Raw genomic sequence first — 18,474 nt, 5'->3', positions numbered from 1 at the left:
CCCATGCGGCATAAGAAGAGGAGGGAAGGGATCAAAGGGATCCCCTAGCTGCTGCAGGATTATTTTGATTCTTGCTTTCCTTCTTTTTGCTATGCCTCATGGGGCTTAGCAAGAGGAGGCAAAAAGGGATCAAAGCGCTGCATGATCACTTTGATCCCTGCTTTCAAGTTTGATGCCTGCTTTCAAGTTTGACGACCCACGAACCAGGATGCAGCCCCATTTTGGCGCTTCTTCTCAATCTCTAATGAAAACTAAACTTAAATTGCATGCAAATACTTAAGCTGGAATTCAGTCCAAAATACTGAAGTATAAAAGATACAATAAAATAAAATTAAGTGTATTTTAATTATATTCTATAAATGCTAGAGTTTATAGACAAAAAAGGCACAATCAAAAAGCAAAGAATACATTTCTTAAAATATAAAAGTTCTTAAAAGAGTATATAAAGTAAAAAGCATTTCTTAGCCTTTAAGCATATCATAATAACACACAAAGAAAACTATTCTAAGTGTTCACCCAGCCAAACCAGTTTGAATCTATAGAGGAAAATCCATGTTGTCCTCGTCTGCTGCTGTTGTTGTTACTGCTGCAACATGATACTGCTCCCTGGTATCCGTGTTGTTGCTATCTGGTGTGTGTGGCATGGCATGTATCATTATGTTGCCATCTAATGTGTTTCCTGCCTCCCTATATTTATATTTTTCTCAAGTGTTTTTATTTTTCTCTTCATACTTTAACTGTTCACTTTTTCCAGGGCCAGTAAGTTCCAGAGGCCTGAATGCACAGTCAGAAATTTTATAATGGAAATTTATATTGCTTTTGCACTTCCTGTAAATCAGAATCTGGCAAACTGCAACCATGATAATAAGCTTTATTATTTTAACTAACCGTTAGAGTCTATAGATTTCAATTGGATGAAACCATGGGGGTCTAATACAATAGAGCAAATCACAGGATCTGAAACACTCTATATATCAAAGATTTCAATACACTTTCAATTCTATCCCACAGCTTGACTGTCAGTCATGTAAGAAATTCCTTTGTAAGGCAATGTTATTCTATACTGATCTTGCTTCCAGACTTGGCTAGAACTGGCTGATTTATCTGTGAAGATTTCTCAGTCATCTAGGTGAGGTTATCTGGAAGCTGAGTCATAGCAACTGGACTTCTTTCTTATTAAGTTGAAATATTTCACTACTTATCCAAGTAGCTTCTTCAGAAGAAGCACCTTGGAGGAGTAATGAAATGTTTCAGCCTAACTGGCTGATTGTTTTGCAGTAACTTTGAGTATCAGAGACTGCAATTTTATTTACATTTCCCTGACGGTTAAGTTTTGTTGACTTCTGAGCAGGCATGTATAGAGTTATGCATGCATAAATACCTGTGTGTATACAGCTATATATGCATTCATTCATATACACATTATATCAGTCTCGATCACACAGTAAGTTTGCTTCTTTTTCGGTTGCACTGGTGCGGTTTCCATTCATTTCCCTGCCTTCACCCTATAGTCATTCTCCCAAACCACCACTCTAACTTTGACTACAAGGGTTTGCTTTCGAATAATGAAATGGCTTGTACTGCTCATATTCAGAGGAGAACACAGCTGAGCTCACCTGCACTTTCCCACCGGTATAATCTGTCTCATCAACTTTATGTATGTTGCTCTCTCATTTGAAAACATTTTTATTTATTTATTTATTTATTTATTTATATATTTATTGGATTTTTACCCCGCCCCTCTAGACCATGTCTACTCAGGGCGGCTTACCTTGCCTTTCTCCTAAAAAAAGGATCCAAGGCAACTTACATCATTAAAAACACAATATTAAAAGCTAAAAACAGTAAATTATTCAAATATTAAAGAATTAGTAACATTATATTAATTTTTTTAGGTAAAAGCTTTACAAAAACAGATGGCGAAGCAAGATAAAAACCATCCTATTTATTATCTCTCAGACAATCAGTTACTAAGGGAGAGCCTGCCTGAAGAGAAAGGTCTTCACCTGCTTGTAGAAAGACAGCAAGGATGGGGCCAGACTTGTGGGAGTTGCAGAATCTGGGAGCAGCGCCCGAGAGAGCCCTCTCCTGTGTCCCCACCAAGTGCACCTGTGAGGGTGGTGGGACCAGAAAGGCTTCCCCTGATTATCTTAACACCCAGGAAGGGTCATACAGGGAGATACAGCTTTTAACATGGAATCCCAGCTGTTTGACTGCCCATCTCATTCCTTCAACACTTAGCCAATGCATGGAGCCTACTGACTGGTACAGAATATCTTTTGTTTTCTCCCTCCTGTGACTCTTTGTTAAGCCGACAAAAGACCTACTTTATTCGCTTCACTCATCATTGAATCTTACAGTTTAATCTTCCCCACATCTTACAGATCCTCTTTATTAACAACAGCATGACTCAAAATACTTTTGGTTACACAACTGCAGAGTCAGCATCCTGAATTATGTCATGGGGCATTCAGCCATGCAACTTGGAAGCCCACATTTTCACACTGCATGGTTGGTACTGCAGGTAGAAACAGATGTGTAGGTTCCTGGATTGTGCCAAATCATGCTGTAACTTGTCTTGCATATACAGTATAATATATATGCACTTAGTCACTTTTGCTCTTGCAGCAGAAATGCAGAATAGGTTCAGGTGCATGCCTGCTAAGACGGGGAACGAGAAATGAAATTCGCTCTGGGATTGCAGTTCAAAGTTTTCCACTTTCAGGAGCATGACTTGTTTTTGTTGTCCAGGTTGTTTTTTATGATTTCACCCCTATGCTTCAAAACAAGTACTGCAGCATCTGACGTTTTGATGTTACCAATCAGTGGCACTTGTTGCAGAGTTTTATAGTCTAAATCCGCAATTTTCAAACCATTTTGTCTCAGCACTGCCCACTGGGGCTAGACCCAGAATAAAGCAGTCTAAATAACTGGAGATACCACATTTTATGTTTCTTGTCAGATGACCTGGGGAAACATTGGTCACTCTGATTCTGTAGTCTGCATCTAAAACTGTAAGGCCGCTTCATCCATCTTCACTGCCACACTTTAGGTTTTTCTTACCTATTACATTTATACAAGGGGGTGCTGACAAGTATTGAGCCTTACCGAAAAAATTAAGCAAGGAAGCGATAAATTGCAGGGTGTATTGGCCAATTTGTCTGTATTCAATGGTGCAAAAACCAACTACTTATGATTTTAACTTATCTTTCATGTTGAGGTACAAAGTGAACATGGCAGCACCTCCAGAAAAGTTCAATGTGGAAGAGCATCGGACCATAATCAATTTCCTGTTTCTCCAAGGGAAAGGTGCAAAGCAGATCCATGATGAAATGTCACAAACTATGGGTGACAGTGGCCCTTCATATGCAACAGTTAATCGTTGGGTTGTCATTTTTAAAACTGGCCATTTCTGTGCTGAAAGTGAGAAACCCAGTGGAAGGCCTGTTTCTGTCTCTGTGCCTGCAAATGTGAAAGCCATCCATGACATAATCGTGGAGGACCGCCAAATATCAGCCAGAAGTATTGCTATATATCTGAGAACATCATGTTGGAGAGTTGGTTTCATTATCCACAATGACTTGGAAATCAGAAAGCTGGCAGCAAAGTGGATCCCCAAACTTTTGACAACCGAACAAAAGAGGAAACATGTGGAGTCATCGGTGGCTGTTTTGGAACATTTTGCAAGAAATGAGTCAGATTTTTTGGGCAAACTGATAACTGGTGATGAGACATGGATCTACTGTTTTGATCCTGAGACAAAGGAACAGTCTAAGGAATGGAGGCACAGTGGTTCCCCCAGGCCGAAGAAGTTCCGAGTGCAAAGGTCGGTGCAGAAGCAAATGGCAACAGGTTTTTGGGATAAGAAGGGAGTTCTGCCGGTGGACTACCTCCAACAGGGTTCAACGATCAATGTAAAATATTACTGTGCTTTATTGACAAAGTTGAGGCAAAACATCAAGGAAAAACATCGAGAAAGCTCTCCAAAAATGTCATCCTGTTGCATGATAACACCTCGTCACACACCGCAGGTGAAACAATGAAAAAACTGACCTCCTTAGGCTTTCAAGTGATGCCCCATCCACCCTATTCTCCTGACCTGGCTCATTCTATTATCTTTTCCCCAAACTAAAAAAAAACACCTAAAGGGACAACGATTTGGGAGTGTTCTGGAGGCAACTAATTCTTCAAATGAGTGGTTACACCAGCAGTCGGAAGAATCTTTATTTGCAGGGACTTAAGAAGCTGCAGGACAGATGTCGCAAGGAAAGTGTGAAGGCAAAAGAAGGGGACGACAGAGGATGAGATGGTTGGACAGTGTCACTGAAGCAACCAACATGAATTTGGCCAGACTCCGGGAGGCAGTGGAAGACAGGAGGGCCTGGCGTGCTCTGGTCCATGGGGTCACCAAGAGTTGGACACGACTAAACAACAAGAAGGCTCAGTACTTGTCAGCACCCCTTCGTATCCTGCTTTCTTCTATCCACAACTCCAAATCAGGGTAAGGGACTTTTTACTTCATTTTATCCTCTCAGAAACTTTGTGTGGCAGACCTGCCTGTGAGCCTGGTCCAAGGTCACCCCAGCGAGCGTCACAGCTCTGCAGGGACTAGAAACAACGTTAAACAGAACAAGTCTCATCCCAGTAAATCGCTCTAACCACTGCACTACTACTTCTTCTTCATCACTTCTCTACTACTTCTTCATCGCTTCAACTCTCATTCCAGAACACTGTGTGTGCTTGCCTGCCCTCAAGTCGGAACCCACTTATAGCGACCCTAGTAAGACTTTTAAGGTAAGCGAGATATTTTAAGGAGTGGTTTTACCAGTTTCGCTCCCCTAGATTCCCTGGCAGAGCGGGGGATTCGAACCCTGATCGGTTATCCGGGAATTACAGGGGAATACAGAACACTATAGCTCTTAAAAAATAACAACCATGTCTGGATCTTCGGACTTGCTGCAAAATCAACAAGAAGTAAAAAAAACAAAAAAAAAACACCACCGCTCGAGAGACACATGCACGATTGCTTTTACTAAATCGTGAGCGCAGTTAATGATTGAAAGGCAGCTCAACACCTTTTCCCTCTCTCCCTCCCCCCCTCCCCGCCCAGCCTTGCTTTCGCTCGCTGCTCGTTACAACCGCACCGGATCCTAACAGTCTCGGCGGAGACCTGACCCCGCTCCGCAGGCAACGGCTCCGTCCCGCTTTTGCACCTCGCCGCGCGAGACGAAAAGACCCCTGCCTGCCTGCCTGCCTTCCCCGAGGGGCGGCTTTACGCCGGCCAGGGCTCGCTTCGGAGAGGAAGGAAAGGAGCCGGGCCGGGAGAGAGAGAGAGAGAGAGAGAGAGAGAGGAAAAAAAAAAAACAGCCGGCGCTTCCCTTCTGGTGGAGAGAAGGAGACAAGCGAGCGAGGGGAGAGAAAAGAGCTGGGCAAGGAGGGGCCAAGGGGGGGAGAAAAGGCGGAGCTTCCCGGCCGGGAGGAAGCGCTCGGCACCCCCTGCAGCCCGCTTTTGAACAGAGAATGAAGCCCGAGCCCAGACGCCGGAGAGGAGGCGGGCGCGGGCTGGAGAGGAGCAGCCGAAGCCGCCGAAGCCGCCGCCAGGTGGGCTGAGGGGACGCCGCGCGTTCTTCGCGGGGCAAAAAGGCTGCGCGTAGGGAGGGGCAGCCGGGGGGGGGGCTGCTGTGAGTGGCAACCGGGGCACGTGCAGCGGACCAGGGAGCGGCGGAGGCGGCTTCCGACGCGACGGGAGCCGTTCCGTAAAGGAGTCCGTCCTGGCCGGGGCGCGCTCGGTCGCTCTCGTACCACGGGGGGGGGGGAGAAGGGTGTCGGAGACCGCTCGCTTTGCGGGGTGTCCGAAGTGAGGTACGCTTTGTTTCGAACCTGTCCGGAGCAATGAATGGGCTAGGCGGCGGGGGGGGGCCCTGCTCCCGATGCCGCCGCCCTTTTGCTCCGGAGCAGTTCCGGGCTGATCTCCACTCCCCCACCCACCCCCTTGGCTCAGCGGCCGCTAATCTCCCTGCTTGCAGAGGGCGCCCTGCTCAGCCGTGTTCACTCCTCCACTTTGAGGGGGGGGAGGTGGCTCGGTCGTGAAACAATAGCGGGCTGGTCTCTCCTCCTGGCGCGGAAGGGGGGCTGTCGGAGGGGGAGGGACAGGGACGCGGGTCAGTTTGTCTGGTCGCCCCTAGTTCTGCCCGACCCACTTCGTCTAGACACCACCCCTCCCTTCTGCCTTTTTCATGCTTGGCATCTCGGCGGCGGGGAGTTCGTAGCACTAACGATGCATTTTTATTTCTTCCTTCATAAGTTTCCATGGGTTTTGCTTTTTTGTTTTTCAGGAAGAAGCAGTTGTGCTTTGCAGACACCAGAAGCCAGGACCCTAAATTGAACAGAAGCAGCTGGCGCCAGTTGTTTCTTTGCCCCATCCTTGTTTTAAAGGAAATAGAGGGCACAGATACATCTTCCCCACATCCCTACCTGGAGGGCATCTACAGTCACGGCTCTGCCTTGCCATTGACCCATGAAAACTTAACAACCTGGTACAGAATCTGATCGGTGTCTGCAAGGTTTTGATCCCCAGGACTTTTGTACCAACATTTTAAATTTTGAGGAGGGAGCTTGCTGAATTGCCCAGACTGTGCAGTACCAGACATGCATTTTTGCAGTCTGGAGACAATTCTGTTGTTTGAGTCCCAGTAGATGAACAGATTTTCCAGCTCCTTTCCGCTTCCTAGGGCTGATTGAGAAAGGGACAGCGTGCCCCAACTGTGCGGTGGAAGCTGGAGTGGGAGAAATCAAAGTAGATGCTGCTCAACACAAAGTGCCAAGATTTGGAAAGGCAGTCGTGTCTGTTTGGAATAATCATTTAGTATCTGAGGACACTTTCAAGCCTCCCACCAAGCTTTTCCTTCACTACTACTACTGTTATTTTTTTTAAAGAAACATTTGGTTCTGTTCCCAATCTCCTTCCCTTTTCAGATTTACTGTACCAAAATATTCTTTCCCGGAAATATAAAACCAGGTGGCAGTTGACAACTGAAGATAAAAGAATAAACAAGAGAAAAACTGAGAAAGAGAGTGATGCCCTTTTATCTTCCCTCTTCTACAAAGATGAGGTGCCTTCTGCTGGAGCTGACATTTCTTCTGCTACTGGGTAAGAACTGCCTGTCTTTGTCAAAAAATCTCTGGCAAGTTCTAACTCACCCCCTCCCTGCTCCTTGCCAGCAGTACTTTCTAATAGAACAAGACTGACTTTTCTTTTCATAATCACTCAGTTTTCTCATTAGTATTGTGTAGTATGCAACAGCACAATGCTTCTGTTAATGCTGAGATGAAACCAAGGAATAAAGGACGACTGCTTGACTTTTTGTTATTAATAGGATTGATTATATTATAGCGCTGCTGCTGCAGGCAGTGTCCTACCAGTCCTTCTGAACAAGGTTGTGAAACTAGGCTGGGGCGTTGGAAGGAACATTCAGGCCCTTTTTTTGTTGTGTCTTAAACAGAGTTGTTGTCTGGCTGTGAATCTTCCTTTGAGATATCACAGGCAGACCTGATCAGTCAGCAGTGCTTTCATGCTGTAGGAAATATTTGAATTTTGAAGACAAGCACAATCCCAGGAGGGTAACACAAGATAGAAGATAGCTGAAAAATGTCTTCCTTCTCATATTTATCACAATTGGTTGATACTTTACTTTTTGCATTGTTGTGGCATAAGAGTTAGTGGATTATATATGTGAGGTAGTCTCTAGTGTAGATCCTTACAAATCTATTTTAAAGATGCCACAAGACACTTTTGTGGAATCCTACACATATAGGTTCAAGAGTAAGCTCTGCTGAATGCATTAAAGTTTTCTCCTTGGTAAGTGTGTATAGATTGCGGCCTTAGCTTTTTTAAAGAAAAAGAGCAAACACAGTTACCCTTTGGGAGTGTTTTTGCAGTGGTAAAGGTAAAGATTTAACTGAATTCTGGCATGGGAAACTGGATGCATGCTCTCTTGATACAGTATTCTGTGCTGTTTGTCATCAAGTGATTTGTACTGTCACTTGTATGTGATTTTAAACAGTTGATGCTCATAATGTAGAAGTGACTATGAATGAAGAAGTTTGTGTGTAATTCTGCAAAATGTATTGGGGGATTTCTGCATGAGAGATGTAATGTTTTTTGTACATATTTAAGAGGGACTGGATACAAGGCATTGAAATCATCCCAAGTGTCTCTGGTAGGGTTCATATGGTTAGCTTGGCAATTGTATGATTGGCTTGCTGTATAAAATGTGGCTTTAGAAAAATGTTGTGTAAATAATAGGTAGAGTGACTATAGTGGTAATCTCCAAGATAAGCGAAATAAATTGTGCTTTATTAATAAGAGAGATGTCTTCCCACTGGAAATTTATAACTTCAAAACTAAAAAACAAAACAAAAACCTTCTAAATATTTGGAGGAAAATAAGCTTAGTAGCCAGTCTGTTCATCATAAGAGAGGGTTGGACTTAGTGGCTCACCTGCTCCTAGGTGGTAAATAGCTTTCCATATCTGTCACTGAAGCCACACTATGACATGTGAAGACACACAGGTGGGTAAGCTTGCACAATGTGTGCCATGAATAGGTAAAGTCAATGCTTATTTTAAATACAGCTTTTAAAATGCACCATTTTCTAAGCAAGAAATCTTAGAAAAGTACTGGCTTTCATTTACAGTACCTTTGATGTATTTTTCAAAAATAAGGTGTTAAAAGAAAGCATCACAATAATGTTCAAGTACCAGACGTCTTTGCTTGGAAGGAAGTCCCAATATATCAGTGGGACTTGCTTGCATGTAAGTCTGCGTGTTATTGCAGCCTAAGGCATAAATCTGTCAAGCAAGTCTATTGTGTTCTAATAACTGACATGGATGAACTGGAATTGCTTATTCAGTAAACAAAACAAGCTTGAGCACTAAATCCTCTTGGCTTAAGGTCAGTATTATTGTGAGTAACGTATTCCTAATATGGTGTGAATGCTTCCCTTGTTCCTCCTCTTAATGGCAGTACTCCAGCAGAACAGTAGAGGGCTCTGTGTCACCAGAGCCAGGATCTTCTGTGGTGATAATAAAGCTAAAGATCTGACAAAGGGTTCTCACAAAAAAATTAAAAATAACCGTTGGTTCCGTTGGCCTGGCTAGATGCCCGCCTTTTAATTATCTTACTGTGTCTCCTTCTGTAAGCACCAAACCCTTCCTCGAATCTTTATTCTTTAATCTTACATTAAGCTGTGTTGTATGAAGCGTTTCTGTATAAATGTCAGATCATCTCCTTGACAAAAAGAATGAATGTATTGGTGATCTGTATGATAGTTTGTCTCCCTCATGGCCGTTTCAGTCTCTATTCCCCCTTCCAAACTTTTGGTAGGGATGCTGAGTTGATGTTCCAAATCATGAGTAGATCTGACAATGCTGTTATGTTTCAAGGCCTCAGGCTACTTGAAAGTTATTCTGAGGTGGAACTTGGTTTGCTTTGCTAGAGAAAGAGAGAAGGAGAGAGAGGGAAAAGAGTGTAATGTGAAGTCAAAAGCTTTATCTTGTTCCATAACTTGAATTTTCTGACTGAATGGTTTGGAAAGCCCATTTTGTTAAAGGTGCTAATTATATAGCGTGGAATGTTATGTGAGTGACTTTAGTTCCCATAGTAATTCATGTTTAGTTACCATTTTATAGGCATTTTAGAACTGGCGAAGTGGAATTGGAAATTCTGAAAGTCAGGGAGGATGAAGCCGAATTCTGCTATAACAGAAGGAGAAGTCAGGGAGGAGGGAAAAAGCTGCAGTGGATTGAAAAGCCTCATCTGGCATGTGGGTGTCATACAGAGGGTACCGACTGCTGAGTCTCTTTCCCTTGCACAGCAGAGCTTCAGTTCAGAGGCTTTAAGCAAGTGGCACTTCATCATGCTGAGTATACCGTAGGACAAAATAGGGCAAAGTATTGTAAATAACTCTCTTACAGTAATGAGATTGCTAATGCCTCTGTCAGGTGCTACTAGGCCAATGTATATTTCTAAGATTTACTTGCTTCCCCCAAAGATGCAAAGTCTGTTACTAATATACATGTATTACAATATATAGGAAACCAATATGAATAGGCTTAGGGCAAGTTATGGAACTCATTTCCCCCTTGCTGGTTTATGAATGTATGAATAGTTTCCCTTTTTTATAATAGCTAGCCTCCTAGAAACTGAGCACTGAAGAAGCATAAATTGTATTGTAAACTGGATTTTTATGTAAGTCTTCCTTTTCTCTTTTTTCTTACATAATAATGGTTGTCTTGTTGTCTTTAGGTAGGGGAGGATATAGGTAGGGGAGGATACTGCTTCACTGTCCTCTGCAGCCAGTGTAGTCAAGTGGATCCTGCTGGACTTGGCATGTAGAGACCTGGCTTCAAATGTTACCTTCTGTGAATCTGTCCATCAGTTCTACTGTGGTGGTGGGAGACCATTGGCTTGCAGGTGTTTTACCCTCCAATTTGCATCAGCCTTACCTAGCATGGTAAAGGATTGTGGGACTTTTCATCCTAAGTAACTGGAAGACCACAGTTTCCCTTGACCTATTGTCTCTTTGGACTGCTAGTACCTTGCCGAAGTAGATGAGGTGGTGGAGAGCCCATAGTGGATTTCATGTTTCTTTATGCTTTGGCAAACAATGTGGCAGTTGGGGAGGGATTCAAAGCAGCATCACAACAACCTGCGAGAGACAGTAAAAATGGCCTCCCACCCACCTACAGGGTGAAATCCTGTTCTGTGGCTCCATCTGCACAATGGGAATACTGTCAGTGAAGGTAAATTGCTGCTGATTAAAGGCTTCCTTTGGCAATCTCGGGTTGTTTGTAACTTCATCATATTGTGTATGAGTTGTGTGCACCCCAGAAATCACCAAAGGAAGTTTAATCCAGGGATGTTGGCAAATCTTTGAGTCCGAGTCCCAATTCTGAGTCTTTGTTACCAGGTCCCGAGTCCCAAGCCCGAGTTCCCTATTGAAAACAAGCTTTTCCACATATAGAAGTGAGGGGCTGGGTGAGTTCGAAGTTGTAAGTTGAGTCAGAATCATTTAAAAAAAGAGACTTGAGTCACCTGTAGGACTTAAGTCTGACTTGACAGCAAGTCCCATGACTCGCATCCCCATCCCTGGTTTAATCAACAGTGATCTGCCTGTTCCTGTTGTCATTCCTGTTGCACATGGAGCTGCGCAACAGGATTTCAGTCCCTGTTTGCTGTTTTCTGTTGTGAGTGGGATATGCATAGTGTACTAGGTGTGAATAGATATGTACGCAAAGAATACTAACTCTAACTAGACTAGGAATTCCCATCATGAAAATTGAATTTACAGAAAGGTTTATACTCCCTCTCCACTGTTGTGATTGTTGTTTGTATGGATTTAAAGAAAAAGTATATGTGGGGAGGGATCATTGTCTTGACTAGCATCCATGAAAACGATTCAAGCTCTGTTACATGAAATACTTTAAGCAGAGATCCTCAACTCCAATTATGTTCACTAGCCCAGAATGAGGAGGAATTAAAGAATCTCTTAATGAGGATGAAAGAGGAGAGTGCAAAAAATGGTCTGAAGCTCAATATCAAAAAAACTAAGATCATGGCCAGTGGTCCCATCACCTCCCAGCAAATACAGTGGTGCCCTGCATAGCGTCGATAATCCGTTCCGAAAAAATCATCGCTATGCAGGGCAAAAAAGCCCATAGGAACGCATTAAAACATGTTTGTTTGCCTATGGGCAAAAAACTCACCGTTATGCGGAAATCCTCCATGTGGCTGCCATTTTCGCTGCCCGGTAAGTGAGGAAAGGGCGCGAAAACACAGCGGGTGGCCATTTTCTTCACCCAGCGGCCATTTTGGAACCGCCGATCAGCTGTTGGAAAAACATCGTTATGCGATAATCGGTAAGCGAAACAGCTTACCGATCATCGCAAAGCGATGTTTTCCCATTTAAAACATCATTATGTGATCGCTTTTGCGATCGCAAAAACTAAATCGCTATGCGGATTCGTCGTTAAACGAATCGCTCATTAAGCGAGGCACCACTGTAGAAGGGGAAGATATGGAGGCAGTGACAGATTTTACTTTCCTGGGCTCCATGATCACTGCAGATGGTGACAAGCAGCCACAAAATTAAGAGATGCCTGCTTCTTGGGAGGAAAGTGATGACAAACCTAGATAGCATCTTAAAAAGCAGAGACATCACTTTGCTGACAAAGGTCTGCATAGTCAAAGCTATGGTTTTTCCGGTAGCAATGTATGGAAGTGAGAGCTGGACCATAAAGAAGGCCAACCACCGAAGAATTGATGCTTTTGAATTTGTGGTGCTGGAGGAGACTCTTGAGAGTCCCCTGGATTGCAAAGAAAACAAACTTATCCATTTTGAAGGAAATCAACCCTGAGTGCTCACTGGAAGGACAGATCCTGAAGCTGAGGCTCCAATACTTTGGCCATCTCATGAGAAGAGAAGACTCCCTGAAAAAACCCTGATGTTGAGAAAGTGTGAGGGCAAGAGAAGAAGGGGACGACAGAGGACGAGATAGTTGGACATTGTCACCAAAGCTACCAACATGAATTTGACCAAGCTGCAGTAGGCAGTGGAAGACAGGAGGGCCTGGTATGCCCTGGTCCATGGGGTCATGAAGAGTTGGATACAACTTAACGACTAAACAACAACAAACCCAGAGTCCAGTTCTGTAGCATCTAGCCTCAGTTTGCCTCTCTCATCACTCTCATTGTGGCACTAATGTTATCTTCGCCAGTGTTGGATTTGGGTTGCTGTGGGTTCCCAGGGTTTAGTTTCTTGGCTTTGCCATCTCAGGGTGTTGAATACTTTTCCACTAGTAGAATGAACGGACAAAAAGCCAGGATTTTTGGAACTTCTCCCCCTCCCCTTTGGGGATGCATGGTTGTACCTAGTCCACGGATCTTCCTTAAAAATATAGTTCCACTCCCCCTGAGGCTCTGATTGTTCCCCCAAGGACTCTTCTACCCAATAGGTTTTGAAAGGTTCTTCCTTATTCTCTTTCCAATCCCCTTCCTTGAGGTTCTCTTCCTCTTTGTTGGGAAACCCAGGCTTTGGTTCCCCAACCTCCTCTGTTTGGCCCCCTTTCTCCTCCACCACACTCTCCCCCTGTGCTTCCCCCTCTCCTCCTGGCAAGTCTGCCTTTATATCCTCCAGTGGCCAGCTGCCTTCTTCCTGTCCACTAGGAGCTGTCCTGCAACCCCTGGGAGGTCCACCATCACTTCCTCTGTTTGGGCCCTGCTATCCTGGGAATGGTGTGTCTCTTCTTTTTCAGGTTCTACTCCACTGCCCTCTCAATCTCCAGCCCCCTCCATGTGGTTTTGCACAGTCTGGGTAGGTGTTTTCCAGACTAGAGTGAGATGGCTTGCTGACAGGGGCGTCCATGCCATTGTCATCTTCACAGTCAGAGAATTGAGGCTAAGTGCTCAGTTGTCCTGAAGGTGCTCTTGGAATGATTGGTCACAACTATCCTGTACGTCAGTGAAATACATAAGATTGGCATTATGTGGAATATGGGATTATTTTCAAATGTTTCTTCACATCAATGCACATGTTTTTAATAGAGCTGCTGAAACAGTATAGGCGTAAGCTGCAGCTCCTCTGCGACTGGTTTTTGCCAGTGCTAGGCTCTTGAGAGAGCTTGTGTTTCTTGCTCTGTGTGCTGGAAAATGTCCCATGAAAAACACATGGCTCTTCAGTGGGAACTAAACTGAATTAGAATGCCACTAACTGATGGTGCAATCAAGCAGCAACAAAGCACTTACTTCTGTGAAACAAATTACAATCCAGAAATCGGAAGAGAAAAATACTGCTTCTACTAGCATAAGATTTTTGTTGCATTTTGTCACTGCTTTCATTTATAAAACTGGATTTGATGTGTAGCACTGTTAACTAGAAATTATATACTTTATTCTGGAACTATTATTACTAGTAGTGTTATCTCACTGGTGAGAAGCAGCGTACAGTACTTGTTAAAACTACGGTATATTCATTTTATATTTTCTGGAACATACGCAGAGCATTGAAAGTGGCTTCTAAAGCTAAGCCCTTCTCAGTTTTTCCCCATTAATGGGAACAATTTAATTTTTCAGGCTTCTCTACGCCTCCAGGTCAAATTCCTCTACCTGAAGCTATTGGCTTTTTACATGTGTTGAGTTAATTAACTGCTGCCTAGCAGTCAGTATGGCTGAGGTGTGTGATGCCATTTCTCACCATGGTCAGTCCTGAGGCTGACTTCCCTTGTGGACAAGAGCTGTCCATGAGGTTTAATTGTGGAGACTGTACTCCTTGGGTCTTAATTGCTACTCTTTTCTGAGATGACAATCATGCTGTGCAAAAGACTACATGGATTAATTGTGGCAATTCCAATCCTGAGATCCTAATTGCCTTTGTGTGTGTGTGTGTGTGTGTGATGAAAGGTATAATGTACAAAGGAAAGATGGGGGAAAACATTATTTTTCACTGAAGGTGTAGGAACATGGTAGTTGGAATAAAAATTTTGTAATGTCAAGGCACTTCTGACTTATGATGACCTTCTCAGGGTTTTCTTGGTATAAAAAAGGAGTTCACTGTGGTGGTGCTTTGGGACTGTGCAGCTTGCCCAAAGCTTTGTAGGTAGCAAAATGAGTTATCCCATCAGTCACATGCACTATGAGGGATTTGAATTCCAGCCTTTGGTGCTATACCAGCTTCTTTAATGGTTGGAAGATCATTTAAAAACAACAACAACAGGTAGTCTTTTGTGTCCAGAAGCTGGTGCATAGTCAGAATTCTATGATTACTGTTACTTGTTTTGTGAATGGAACTGTAATATCTGAACAAACAGTTGTGCTCTTGAAAGGGTAAAGCAGAAGGTTACTCAGACTAACAGTAAGCAAATGAAGCATAACTCATTCCGTCCTGCCTTCTATGGTGCAATGAGTTACCCAATCTCTGTGTAGCAGATTTCTTTCTCCTGTTCCTTGTGCCAGACATCTGCATTCTCAAGGAGAACGGTAAACTTCCCAGGCACCATTGCTTTGTCATGATTGACCTGCCTGTTCTCACCAAGGGCGTTGAGGGCCTCAAGCGATTGTCTGACATGAATTGCAATAGTATGACTGCCTTTTACTTTTAAATGACTCAAGACAGTATTGCTGATGAAACCTGTTGAGTGTGTGTTTTGACTCTGTGTTTGTATTGGCATCCATTCCCTTTGTCTGCTCATACTTGCTGTGTAAGTGTTCTGGAGAGATTTTTTGAACTTTTGGCTATCAGATGTAGGAAAGCAAAATAGATTCCCTTCCCCTGCCGCCAGGCAAACCTGACATTAGGGTTATTCTGAAGTGGGATGGAAGTTCACAGGCACATTCTCTTCAGGCTGGTGCAGCCAAATGCATCTGTTCTCACTTCTGGGCTTACTCTGGCAAAGCATCCTACATTCATCATCAATATTAGGATAAGTGCCTTGCAGATAAATGTTGCTGAGAAGTTTTGTCATAACTCCAAGAAATAGATTTCAAAGCAGAATGTATGGCAGACATCAAAACTGAGATATTGTGGTGCCTTACAGATTAGCCGATTCGTTTGGGTGTGAGTTTTTGTGGATCACACACCACTTCCTCAGACTCCGTTCATGTCTCTGGAACTGGAGTGTACTGCATGAAGGCTCACACTAAAGCACACCTGCTTGTTTATGAGGGGTGAAACTACTTTTGATTTTTAGAATAGATTTGTGTCTCTGTACTTGCTTTTGAAAGCTACAGTTGCGTAATAACCCAATGGTTTTAGCACAGTAGGAGTTTTTAGTTTTGACCTCTTGTCTCTTCACTTCTGCCACTTCTGTATACAGTGGTGCCTCGCACAACGGGTGCCTCACACAACGATGAATTCACACAACGATGCCTTTTTCTGTTAAATTTGCCGCCTCACACAGCGATGTTTCCTATGGGGGATTTTCACACAACAATCTCCCTTTTCGCTCCTGTAAAAGTGTCTTACAATGTTTGGAAGCCATTTTAAATGCTTGCAATGGTTAGCCCACCTCCTGAAACCTATGCAAACTGATTTTGGTGTTGTTCTGACACTTCGTTAATTTATGATGATTTTTTGAATTTTCTCCATTGGAAACCATTGGATGGTCTGTCTAATGGTTTCCAATGGAGAAAACAAAAAATCATCATAAATTAAGGAAGTGTCAGAACAACACCAAAATCAGTTTGCATAGGTTTCAGGAGGTGGGCTAACCATTGCAATCATTTAAAACAGCTTCCAAACATTGTAAGACACTTTTACAGGAGTGAAAAGGGAGATCGGGAAAGGGCTCTTTGATCTCCGTTTGCCTTTTAAAGCTCTTCCCGATCTCCCTTTTCGCTCCTGTAAAAGTGTCTTACAATGTTTGGAAGCTGTTTTAAATGATTGCAATGGTTAGCCCACCTCCTGAAACCTATGCAAACTGATTTTGGTGTTGTTCTGACACTTCCTTAATTTATGATGATTTTTTGTTTTCTCTATTGGAAACCATTAGACAGACCATCCAATGGTTTTCAATGGAGAAAACAAAAAATTACCATAAATTAACGAAGTGTCAGAACAACACCAAAATCAGTTTGCTTAGGTTTCAGCAGGTGGGCTAACCATTGCAATCATTTAAAACAGCTTCCAAACATTGTAAGACACTTTTACAGGAGCAAAAAAGGACTTCGCAAAGCCATTGAAATGTATTGAGTCGGATTCAATACATTCCAATGAAGGAAACATTGTTTCACACAGCGATGTTTCCTATGGGGATTTTCACTCAGCGATGGCAATCCGTTCCAATTGGAACGGATTAACCGGTTTTCAATGCATTCCTATGGGAAATGGTGTTTCACAGAACGATTTTTCACACAACGTTGATTTTTTTGGAACCAATTAACATCGTTGTGTGAGGCACCACTGTATATATATGTGCTGATGAATCTTCTGGTATCTAGAAGACTAAAACAAGTTTTATTTGGTATAGGCTTTCTTGGATTACACCCCACCTCATCAGATGGATTGTGTATTTGATAAAGCAGATAAACCATGAAATTATTACTTAATAATAAGTAATTATTATTACTTAATAAGACTAGTTTTAGTCTATAGGATACCACAAAATTCATCTTATCTTTATTAATTGGAGTCTGGAACTTGGGTACAAGCAAACCAATGATGGCTGTATCAAGGCAGACGGAAGAATAATTTCTTCATTTCCTACTTCCTGTACATTCTAGTTGCATGAAACATTCTGGAGAACTATAAAGCTTGCATACTTTGTGACATTTTGATATATTTTAATAGAGGTCTTCTCCCACTATAAATCTTTATTTTTTTTTCCCTCTTGGACCAGCACCATACAGTGGGCGGGTGTTTTAAAAAGTCTACTAAGCAATAAAATAATCTTGGCAAGAAAATAGCAAGAAGTGTCTCCTTTGAGCTAGAGGGAAAAGAAGATTTAAGCTACAATTCTGTATCCACATTCCTAAGAATAAGCACTCCTGAGCTCAGTTATAGTTACTTTTGAGTAGTCATTGCCGATGGGCATGAACTGTGCTTTGGTGGAAGTTGGTGGATCAGACCCACAGGTGTTGTGTGGGTGCCCCAGATTCCCCATCCTGCCTCCTCTCACGGGTAGCCAGTCAGAGGAGGAGGTGGGGCGGGGAAGCTTGCATCACTCATGTACTGTATAAGGTTGTCCGCCTTGTTCATAATCATGGAAGTAGCAAGGAGAATTGGGAGTGAAACCTGGGCTTTTTATCCATGTGTGAGAGCAGGTTTGTAGTGGTAGGTGGTGTGGTAGTGATCTGGAAAGGGAAGCACTGGAATGGCTTAATATCTGTAAGAAACTTTTTTTAAAAAGACCTAAAAACTAGTTATATCTGTCTCAGACTTGGAGTTATATGTAGTGTTATGACTTTATCTGGGCAGCTGATGTACTACTACAGTACTTGCAATAGTTATTGCTGAAAAGTTTCAGCTACATCAAAGACAACAGATTTCTGTGTAGGTTTGTTCATGCACAAGCCTTTGTGTTAAAAAGCCTTTACCTTGCTTTTGTGTGATTCTGTTCCCTTGTCAGTAGGGGCATAAAGTAAGTTAAAAGCTTAGTATTGCATAATACTTACAATGAAGGGGAGAAAGTGTGGGAGGGTTTCTTGTACCATTGAAAAGAAAGTAGCTTCTCTGTTGTACTTAGTGCAACAGAGATAAAGAGAAGCCTACCCTAATAACTACTTTTCTCCTGGTTTGGAGGGGGGATGGGGTGTCACATTTTAATTATCCTAGAACTGAAAAGAAATTGGAAAGAATTGGGAGGAAACCTTGCATAAGAACAGTACATTGGCATATGAAAGAGGCAGCAATGTGCAAAAGGTATTGTAGATTTGGGAGACTTAGAAAAAATTTCAACTAAATGTTTGGGATTCACCTAATTG

General features: G+C 42.9%; 1 protein-coding gene across 2 annotated transcripts in view; it reads left to right on the top strand.

Annotated features, from left to right (window-relative positions):
- The first annotated feature begins 5,460 nt into the window (after positions 1 to 5,460).
- IGSF3 (immunoglobulin superfamily member 3) overlaps positions 5,461 to 18,474 on the top strand; it is a 158,440-nt gene continuing 145,426 nt past the window's right edge. For both annotated transcript variants that reach the window (XM_020810766.3, XM_078389816.1), the window contains exons 1-2: positions 5,461 to 5,601; positions 6,336 to 7,150. In XM_020810766.3, coding sequence (XP_020666425.3) covers positions 7,078 to 7,150 — 73 coding nt within the window. In that variant the 5' untranslated portion in view covers positions 5,461 to 5,601; positions 6,336 to 7,077. The remainder of the gene's footprint in view (positions 5,602 to 6,335; positions 7,151 to 18,474) is intronic.

The sequence above is a fragment of the Pogona vitticeps genome, chromosome 3 (assembly GCF_051106095.1).
Source record: "Pogona vitticeps strain Pit_001003342236 chromosome 3, PviZW2.1, whole genome shotgun sequence".
In the NCBI taxonomy this organism is placed as follows: Eukaryota; Metazoa; Chordata; class Lepidosauria; order Squamata; family Agamidae; genus Pogona; species Pogona vitticeps.
The sequence above is the reverse complement of the archived record's forward strand: the minus strand, read 5'-3'. Positions and strand labels throughout refer to the sequence as shown.